General features: G+C 42.9%; 1 protein-coding gene across 2 annotated transcripts in view; it reads left to right on the top strand.

The window, feature by feature from the left end:
• Positions 1-229: 229 nt before the first annotated feature.
• Positions 230-10,922, top strand: part of KITLG (KIT ligand) — a 95,034-nt gene continuing 84,341 nt past the window's right edge. The window contains exon 1 of one of the 2 annotated variants that reach the window (XM_061125564.1): positions 230-462. In XM_061125564.1, the coding sequence (XP_060981547.1) occupies positions 448-462 (15 nt within the window). In that variant the 5' untranslated portion in view covers positions 230-447. The remainder of the gene's footprint in view (positions 463-10,922) is intronic. The other variant, XM_061125555.1, reaches the window with a different exon arrangement.

The raw sequence follows: 10,922 nt of genomic DNA, 5'->3' as shown, positions 1-10,922 counted from the left end.
GTGAGTGGCGGCTGCAGCGTGTTCACCTTCGTCCTAGGCGCCCCCGCGCCCCAGTGGTCTCCGAGCCTTGCGCGCACCGGCCCCCCAGCTTCGCTTGATCTGTCCAACTTCTGGTGCTCCAGCCGCCCTCCAGGGTCTGCCCTCCCGCTCCCCTGCCCCAGCCCGGGCTTGCTTCCCCGGGGCTCCGGAAGGGAAGGAGGCGTGTCCGGAGTAGGCGGGCGGGAGCCGTATAAAAGTGCTGGCGGCGCGCCGGCCAGGGCTTCGCTCACCGCCTCGCGCCGGGACGGGGATCGCCACGCCAACACGGGCAGTGGAGAGGGCGTTGCGCTCGGGCTCAATGCGTGGACTATCTGCAGCCGCTGCCCATGCAGTATGCCGGAGCTCCAGAACAGCTAAACGGAGTTGCCACACCGCTGCTTGGGCTGGATCACAGCGCTGCCTTTCCTTATGAAGAAGACACAAGTAAGTAGGGCGCGCCCGGGAGCTCGCCAGCTCTCCAAGAAAAACCGTGCCCGGAGGCCGGCGCGTCCCGGCCGCAGCTGCCCCGGCGTGCGGGGCTGTGCCTGCCGGACTAGCCTGGAGGCTGCGGGGGAGGCGGGCGCGGCTCGCGAGCCCCAGCCGCCCGGCCCGGGTGAGCCTGGAGAGGAGGAGTGGAAGGGATGAGAGGGAGCGGGCATCAAGTTTGGAGCCATAGCCCGTAAGTTGGGAGCTGTCAGTCGGGAGCCGGCAATTCCTGTAAGACAGAAGGATCTGTTCTTTGGCCGGAGAGTTGAAGTTATTCCGGAAAGGCATGTCCTTGCACGGGAGACATTTTCCCGTGGATTTCGGGAAGGTTACACAACAGTTCCCCCACGCGCCACGCTCGATCACTCGCGTACTCAGATTTTTGTGTGGCTCCGGGGTGGGTGCCGGCCTCGTGCGGACTCCGGTGCAGCCGCGGGAACCGAGCCAACCCCGAGGTCCTTATTCGCCGCGCTCAGCTGGGCGGAGAACCTGCCCCAGCAGCCGGGGAAAAACTTGGCTCCCGCCGCGTCTGCCAGTTTTGCGGCTCCAGGCGAGCTCTAGATAGGGTAATACCTCCACGTTGCACCCACTTTCTTCCATTACAGAAGAGGAAAAAGTTGTGTGTGTGTGCGCGCGTGCGTGTTTTAATGGGCACCTCTGGTGGTAGTTACGGAGGTAATTCCCAGTGCTGCAAATTTTGCATTATGCACAAGAAGCACAGAAGGTAGAGCACCGTCCAGGGATACAATTAGTTGGGTTTTTTTTTTTCTTTTTTTCCCTTTCTTTCCTTGTAGCAGATATCTCTGGCTTGTCCTTGATAAAGGGCCGGCGCGGCACTCCCATCCACAGTTCTTTTCGCCAGGTCTCACCTCTTCTTACTTCTCCCCTTAGGAATTTTTCTGTTAATCTGCTGCGGGTTGGGTAAGGCTGCCCTCTCACCCCCCAGAGGTTCTGTCGGAGATTGCAATTCTTGAAACGTGTCGAAGGGGTGGAAGTGGCGGGTGAAAAGATTGTACCCGTCTTCAGTTTAGCATGTGTTGAAAATGCTTTATTTAATGATACATTCAGTGTCACATTTTCAATAGACGTCTAGATCTGGAAAGGGTAGCAACGCATTTAGAAGGAAGTAGAAAGACCAGAACCCATTACACTGTGTGGCAGAGGGCAGCGGTTTGGGACTTGGCCTGGCAGAAAGGGTTGTGTAGTCTCTAGGGCAGCTGCCCGAGGCGGAGGAGGGGAGCGCAGCGCAGGTTTCTCTCTTGCAAGCAGGTTAGTTTATAGGCAGAGCACCTGGGATCACCGCAGCGAGCTGTTGAAATGCAAATGTGGAAGACTGGCAACAGAAGTTTTAAAGTAATTGCTTGACTTATTATTATTGTGTGAAATTAATAAGCATGGGCGGGGAACCAATTCTTTGTTACAGTAGCATCTGCTCACATGAATGGCAGTAGTGAGATCAGGGTGGAGAACCCTGCTACCTTCCAGTTCAGGAAAAGAGCCTAAACCTTCCTATTTAAACACGATCTCTGGAGACAGATCAGGTTAATGACCAACAATCTAAAGGTGGGGGTGGAGGGGGCGTATGGGACCGTACTATCAAGTCAACTTAGACTCTGTAGGATTGATGATCCTTGCACCCTTGCTTGCTTTGCAAAACAAACGGTGAGCTCTGTAATCTCCTTTCTCACTTTGATTAAATAGCTGTGTAAATCGGATTACATGGAATAATTCCATTGAAAGCTAGAAAGAGGTCGAACTAGCCTGAAACTCCTTGGTGGTGGTGAATCAGTACTGCTGACCAGGGACGTTGGAGACAGGGAAGTATTTTAGAAATGTGACCTGCTCAGGCTGAGTATAAGTGCAAGCCCTTTGGGGGAACTTGCTGATGCTGAAGGGCTGGAGGCAAAGGAGGCCAGTACCCTTGGTGAATGAAGGCATTCATTGCCTGGGATTTAATGACCTTCAAGGTTTCCTTTAAGGATACTTCTAGCAATTCCACATTCTTGCCACTGAAGAAGGAGACCCTGGAAATAACATGAAATCAATGAAGTAAGCAGTGGAAATGGGGGAGGGTGCGTAGGTCCTCATTCATATTGTTAGATTTTCTAATTCAAAAGTTACAAAGAAATTTCCTAGTGCAACTCTGTATGGAGGGAAAGTAGCATAAGGTAATCTGGCATTAAGAGATGAGATCAATTGTTCCAGTCAATCTAATGTTATACTCGAAAGGGTGGAATAGCTATTAATATTCAGTAGTTGAAATAGTCATTTATAAAGATGGAATCAATTCCAAGTTCTGTTATAAAGCAAATAATTGTGTACCCTTCCATTACCCAAGATATAAAATGAGAAATTAATAATAATATACTTGAATTATGCAGCTCTCCAAGAATCACAGGGACACCAGGCATTCTTGCCTTATAGTCAAGCTAAATAAATGTGGAAATTCCACCAACAACCACTTGGGGTGTGAAAAAACGATTCTTTCATTTATTTAGCACATGCGACGGACCAGCAGATGGGCAATAATTACACGGCAGGAGTCGTGAGGAGCAATTTGAACGGTTAAGTTTTAATCACAAGTCTACAGAAATGAACGTGTTTTGCATTTTTCAGATCTCTGGATGTATTTTATCCTTATTGTGTGGTTTTACGGTTTCTGAAGGGAATTGTGTCTCTGGCTTAGAACATCTATATTCAGCGTATAATAACAATTGGACATCTTAGTTTGCAATACCAATTAGAAAAGTGCTATCAGTTTAACAGGGCTGATGCCATGTTTGTTGATGTACTTATATTTTAGTTTTCAGATGGTTTGTGAGAGTTTTCACAACTGCTGTCGGGTTTAGAAATATGAAGATAGGAAAATTTCATCTGGCAAATGGTGTAGAAAAGACCACATTAGGCACACATTAGTTCTCAGAAGAAGCAAATAGAATGATTATTAGCTTTTGTTTTTCCAAAGATGCCCCCCTCCTTTTTTTTGTCTGTGTGAAGTTTGTCATCTGGGTGATGATACAAGGTTATAGAAAAATTTAACATTTATGAAAAGAGCATTTTTTAAATCTTGTCCTTAGAAATCACTCCATTTGGAATCTGTGCTTTGAACAATCCTAATTTATGTAGCTTTTAATTGATACATTCTGCCAAAACTTTGAAACTCAAGTGCTAAATCGATTACGTTTAACATAAAACAAGGAAAATAACCATATGTAAATCTGAAGGCCTGAGCCAAACCAATTAAAATTGCCAAATTTTATTTATATCTAACTGCTGATTTGGAGATAGCAAATTGTGAGCCACATTTATTCTATAATGATAGGTGATTGAAATCTTTTCATCACCATCAATAATGTGAAAAAGAATAAATTCTTCCCCAAGTAGTTAGTCTGAATATGGGAGGTTCTTGCATGGTCTGGCAAGCCCCACTCCATGTGCCCTTCCCCATCCATGTCCAGGGAACACCTAAAAATAGTGAAGAGATCTTAAACTTTAGCTTTTCAAGACTGATTCTAATTCCTCTTTTACCACTGGTGAGAAAAAATGACTAGGCACGTGGCTTAACATCTTGGGATTTCCATTTTGTAATGTGTACAATGATTATCAAATAGTTATAAAGATTTGTAAAGATTAAATGAGATTTTATGTATCCCAGCACAGTGACTTGCTGTGGTTACAGTCTAAATTTATTATCCCTAGAAGAAAGTTGCCTCCCGGCTCTCTTAACAGCCAGAGATAAAACTAGCTTTTGCAGGTAAATGATGCTTAACCATCAAAGCATAGAGACCAAATTTTCATAATCTGGATCTGTGGATTCAACTTTATAGGCTGATATGTGTCTGTACTCATCAAATCAAGAATGTGTGAAAAGAAAAGCTATCCATGGCATGGGAGATGCTAAATTCTTAAAAATATTTTCTTTAAAAGTGAAAATGAGAGAGTGAAAATAGAAAAAGGAAATTTTATCACTATCTCTGATTCACTTTCATATTTCTGCACTCTCGCTTTCTGAGTCCCCCTAGTATGAAATCTGAGGATTTATGTTATTTCGTTTTAGACTAAAGGGACTGGGTCAGCTTCTTGTCCTTGATGTTCTTGAACTTGCTCTTCTGAGTGAGGACAAGCATTCATGTCTGCAGGGTTCTTTATTGTCTTTACCAGGCAACAGGCGGTGACATTTTTTTTTTTCCCAATTATGCAATTTTGGGAGATTTTTTTTCCCCCCTTGATTACCTTAACATTCCCTTTCTTAAATTAGGGTAAGGCATTTGGATATAAATCTGTCAGAATTGATCTTTTATCTTTGTTTTCTAGTACATGAATCATGAGCAGCTGCAGGAGATGTCTTTTCGGTGTTAGTCACCTGTGTAGTCAGAACAATTTAGAAAACAAATTGAAGGGACACCAGGATGCTTTTCTAATATATGCTGCTTTCAGGATTATTTTGTTTGGACTTTGTCTCATAGAAACCATTGACTTTAGCCTTACTGATTTATAGATGCAGTGAGATGCTTTTGCCTTTTCACTTAATTATGGGCATGCTAAAACTGTTTACTAGGAGTGGGAGAGAATTGTCATTATCTATCTCTACCTATTTTCTTCTGTCCAGAAAAATGGGGATGATGGGGGGAATGTGATTTTCTTATAATTAGGCCTCAGGGACCTTTTTCTAAAATCACGATGTGTGTCAGGAAGACTGTCCTTTATATAACTCTCTTTGTCTTTTGACTATATTTTCCTATTTTTCTAGGTTGCTGCATTGACTTGGTTATTAGGGGCTGGAGTTCTTTTTTAGCACAGATACTATATGACTTTGGGAAGGCATTTGAATCTCTCTGGACCTCAGTTTCTTCTACTGTAAAATGAAAAAGTAGGACTAGGTAATTTCTCAGTGTCTTACACTTCTAAAATTCTCTATTTCTAAGGTTCTAGTAAAATAGATAATTTGAACCAGCTAGTGTTTAAGCTTCCATTGGTTCTGAGGCTCATGTAGTCATTGCTTTGGTGTGAATAGAAATCATAACCATTGTCTTATATATGGTTATGGAATATAACCATATAACATATATATATGGAAAATAAATCCAGTAGGGCAAAATGAAGGAGATTTCATTTTGGACTGCTCTACTTTTAGCCTTTTCACCTACTACTTGATATTTTTCTATAAAGAATGGTGTTTACCCTTCCTATTTTGGCAGTATCCCTTGTTAAAGGGGATCTTTACTTTCTCTCTTCCAGTCTTTTAATTCTCTTAAGTGAAGAAGAATCTTAAGGCAAAGTCAGACAGCCAGAGGGGTCCTCTTACGTAACTAATGCGTGCCTGCCTCCCCATATTAGCTTGTCATTTCTGCCCCTGCGGTCTCTAATAATCTGTGTGCCTGGAGGAGAAATGGAGAGAAGCTGATCCTGTATAGAAAGAGCTTGCGTGGAGGGTATCAGAGGTGTGGGTCCTGCACTAGACTCCGGTTCCAGGGCCAGTCACTGGGTCTCTGTAGTCTTGGGCGAGTCTCAGACAAGTCTTAGCCGTATCCGTGCCCTAGTGTTAATCCTGAGAAGAGAGTGAAGAGGAGAGGGGTCTGCAGCTGGAGACGCAGAGGCTGAGAAAGGAGGGAGCAGCTCTTCTGCCTCCAGGAGAGGCTGTTCCTGAGGATAGCTCATTGACATGTGAGCCTGTCCGTGCCCTGGCTTTTGCAGGTCTCTGGAACACCTCTTCCTCACCACTTTTCCTTCGCTTCTCCTGCCGACTGACAGAGTTGGAACCTGGGACTAGCCCGGTAGCCAGCAGCTGGTTTTCCTTGGCAGCCAGAAGCCACTTGGCTCATGATTGACATGAAAATATTCAAAGATCAACCAGACCCCCCCCCCACCACCACTTCCAGGCAAAAGACTACAAATTCTGCAGAAAATAGAACTGTAGCAGTGACAACAATGTACCATTTGCACTCAGCATCAGCAAAATCTAGCGAGTTTCCTACTAAAACCATGTTCAGAATGGAGGCAGTGATCCAGATGCTTGACAAAGCAGCGGCGGCTCTTTCGGTTATCTGGATGCAAGAATTCAGCGCTTGACTTTGCAGGTGTAAACTGTTGCCTTGGGGCTTGGAGTGCAGCTGATTAGAATGTAGTCTCTAAGGGGGGCAGTTAGGGTGCCTTTTCTGTGTCCCTGGCACACAGACAGCAGCTCAGAAATCTGACAGTTGCCTTGCAAATAATGCCTTTGCTCTCCAGGGTGACCATGCAAAAGAGCGTGCAAGGCGAGAGCAAGTGCAAAGCTCCGTCACTGCTCACTTGCAAAAGCAAGCCCCAGCCTCCTTCACCTTTGCAGAAAGGGTGTCCCCCCTGTCTAACGTACCCTGACTGTACACCGTGTCACCGCTGGAGACCGGGGAAGAAAGAGCGTGACCTGGAGGGGGCCGTGTTTGTCCTATATACATGTGCTCTGTTGCCCTTTCAGGAGCAGAAGTTCATCTTTTGTGTAAAAGCCCTGTGGGTGCTTAGCACTTTTGCCTCTTTGTCGCCTTGACATGAAATCTCTGAAGCCAAGGACCTTTCCTTTCAAGTGTCTTTACCAAAAGTCCAGGACTGAATCACATCTGGTAATTGGCCTGTTTCTTCTAAATGCCAGTGTTTCAGTGGTGGTAAACCAAGTTGTCTCTAAACATTACAGCTTAATAGTGGTAATCTATTGTCACAGACTCTGTTGTGCTGCGTTTTTGACTGTTTACTTGGGGTCCCTTTCTGAAGCCTTCCTAGATGCCTTATGAAAACGCGCATCTGTTGATTTCCAAGAAGAGTGTTGCAGAGAAAGTAGGTTGTGTTATAAAGGCCTTGCCCCTCTCCTGGAATGTGTTGTCCTTATAAGAAAGAGAAGAAAGATAGCGCGAAGTGGTGTCCGACTCTTGCAATCCTATGAACTGTAGCTTGCCATGCTCCTCTGTCCACGGGATTCTCCAGGCAAGAATATTGGAGTGGGGGGACTTATAGATGGCTGTTAAAATTGACATTCATTGCAGAACTTTAGATGGGAGGAGGGAGGAAGGGTAGAGATGGATTGCAAAACAAACGCTAGCAGTCGCAGATCATTATTTATGGTTCTGTGTAAACCTGCAGTTTAACACTTCTGAAATAGTCACTGCATTAGGGATTTCCATTTTTGATGACCGACTAAAACCTCTGTGATTGCTTTTGCTTGGATCTGGCAATTTTAGAAAGCTGCTACCTTCAGCCAGCCCTACCCAGAGATCTCTGATGTGTTCTGTTAGGCAGAGAATGAACTCAGGTCACTCTATTGCTTGTTAGATATATTATCACACTACAGGAACTGGCTCTGTGCTTTCTGCCTCCAGATGGTCCAAAGTGGCAGCTAAAATGCTGGGATAGTAAAGTCAGAAAACATTCATGAAGAATCCAAAAGAAGTTATTAGCATGTTTTTAATACTGGATGAAATTAATTCTATGTAGAAAAGTATAGAACTACAAAGTAGGGTTTATATAATCCTTCCATTGTTATGCAACAAATTGTAACACTATTGTTTTTGCTTTTTCTAATTCTTAACCCCTGCCCAGGAAAGTATTTTAAAACTTTAGGACACATTTGTTTACAAAGTACTGTAGCCATAATGCTGCTCTGTGTCTGAACAGTACTAGGAAATAGTGAACTCTAAAAAATAGTCCCCCATTTGAAACTCGAATCTTTTACATTAAACAGTTCCATAGACTTCTAACCCCCAAGTTGATTTGCGTTTGTTGTTTGCATTTCTGTATAAATGTCACACATAAATGCTTTGGCTTGAAGGAATGATATTTACTATAGTTTGTGTCAAGCATTTGACATTTAAATGTGTAGCCATTTTAAATAGCTTTCATGGTTATTTTGTGAAATCAGATCACCTTGATAATAAGATTATGCCAAAATAGCACTTAGTAGAAAACAAAGACCTGGTCTTGTTCAGTCCCGTTTCACAGATGAGGAAACCAAGATAAAGTCTTCTCCTTGTTAACGCGAAGGGTTTTCTGGTCATGATTACACCCAGAGATTCAGCGGGCACTTCCTCAGTCCATTAGTGCAGCTTATTCAGAACCCCAAAGATGTGTGTTCTGCTCCTAAGAACATTGAGTTAAAAACAAACACAATCAGATATTAAAAACAGCTGCCTGTAAGAGAATTTGGCAACAAAAATTTTGTGATTCCAGTGGATCTAGCAGGGTGGCTCACACTAGAGGCTCAATGATAATAAATGGAATGTTGTGGAATGAATACATGCCTGACATCAGGCTGTTAAGTGCCAATAACCTGTTTTAGAAGCCTTTTTCTTTCTCTCTTTCTTTATTTTTTTAACAGACGGCAAATTTTAACTACTGTCCTGGCTGTGTCATACACAGAAATATCTGATTAATGATTGGAAAGGCTACTTCGGTCCCCATTTACAGCGTTAATTTTCAGTGAATGTGCAGTATTTACTAAGCAAAACTGGTGGGCATGTGAGGATACAAAAAACACGGACTGAAGCAAACATGATACAGGTTCTGCCACTTACTAGCAGTATGCTCTTCAGTAAGGATTTCTCTCTGAGCTTTACTTTCCCAGCCTCTAAAATGGGTGCAGAAATAACTACCCGTGGGTAGTATTGACGTCGTGATTAAGTGAGATAGACTGTAACGGCACAGAGGCTTGCTTCTAGTAAATAACCAGTTCCTTCTCAGCAAGAAGAGTGAATCAGTCACAGAACCTTTCAGCAAATCCACATACTGAAAGACATAAATGCATTATTCGCATTTCCTGACTTTGGGTATAGGGCTTGCATGAGTAAGTGAATTAAAATAATAGAGCTTGGGATAGTTGGGGAATTGGGGATTGATACGTACACACTGCTATTTTTAAAATGGATAACCAACAAGGACCTACTGTATAGCACAGGGAACTTTACTTACTTAATGTTATGTAACAACCTAAATGGGAAAAGAGTTGAAAAAGAATAGATGCATGTGTATGTATGACTGAATCACTCTGTACACCTAAAACTAATACAACATTGTTAATCAACTATTACTCCAACATAAAAGTTAAGGTATAAAGCTCTATCTTAACTGCCTTCTTTATACACAGTCTACCTTCTTTAGCACTCCTAGAAGATTAAACAGAATTTTCCTCCAATTTTACATCCTCTACCTCATTCCTACCCTTGCTACAATGGTAACAGGTATACAAAATGGGCCAAAAGACAAGCTGCTTAACAAAAGGAGGAATGAGGAAATAAAAAAAACTAGTTAATAAGTTAATATCCATTGATTACTCACCATAGCTGAGGCACCAGGCCACAAACTGCAGAGGAATTTCTCATTTTATACTAGCCACACACACAAAAAATCTTATGACACAGTTATCATTATTGATAACATTTTTTCAACAAATAAGGAAACTAAAGTTCAGAGAGATTAAGAGGACTTGCCCAAGATTTTAAGTGGGGGAAAATGCACGTAAGTGGAAGAGTTTGGATTTGAAGCCAAGCCTGTTTAATTCTAAAAACTAGATTCCACTGAACCACGTCAATGGAATGCACCTATGTTTAAATATACATATAATCTGTAAGGCTTGAGACTTTAAAAAGAAAAAAATGTGTGTGTGAAGATGATGGTTTTTTAATCTTATAAGGGGAAGGCTGAGCAGGCAAAGCAGAGCTCCTGGGATGAGTTGAAGGGTTGCCTCTGACTCAGCTCCCAGGACCACCCAGGAGTGTAAATGGCTGTGAAGCTCAGTAACACTCCCACAGTCTGGGAGCCCAGGCTTGGTCCTCAGTCTCCTTAGCCATCAGATGCTTGCCTCTGCTGACCCATTGTGAGGGAGGCCACTTGTTAACTGGAAAAATGCCATTTTATTTTATGGAATTAAGAATCACTGCCAAATTCTTGGTGTCTGTCAAATAAAATGGTACTTCTGTTGGCAGAGGGGAAGGTTGTTAAATATTTGAAAATTGTTGCAAAATCACTTCTTGGGAGAAAGCTGTTTCAAGGATTACTTTAATCAATTTGCTCTGACTCTCTTTTCATGTTGTTTATGAAGACAATTTTCAGTGACTGGGATCATTTTTGGAAAACTACTGAATAATGTCTTTATGCTTATGTCTAGTTGCTAAAGCTACCAGCTGTTAAAGTTGTGACCTTTGCTTTGTAATTCCCTATCAGTCCAATTGCATGAATAGTAAAAATTCATTTTCTGCATTGATGTTATGATTTTTTGCAACAAATGACTGTTGGAGCATCCTTGGGGGCAGCATCACTTTGTAACTTATCAGTTTAATGATAAAAGGTCCTGGGATCATTTGAACACAGGTGAAAGAAACAGCAGCACAGAGGTGTGATGAGCTAAACAGAACTAAACAGACAGCAGGTAAGATGGCCTGCTTTGGTTGACTTATCCC

Source organism: Dama dama, chromosome 3 (genome assembly GCF_033118175.1).
Source record: "Dama dama isolate Ldn47 chromosome 3, ASM3311817v1, whole genome shotgun sequence".
NCBI classification, from domain to species: Eukaryota; Metazoa; Chordata; class Mammalia; order Artiodactyla; family Cervidae; genus Dama; species Dama dama.
This window is presented reverse-complemented; position numbering and strand designations above follow the sequence as displayed.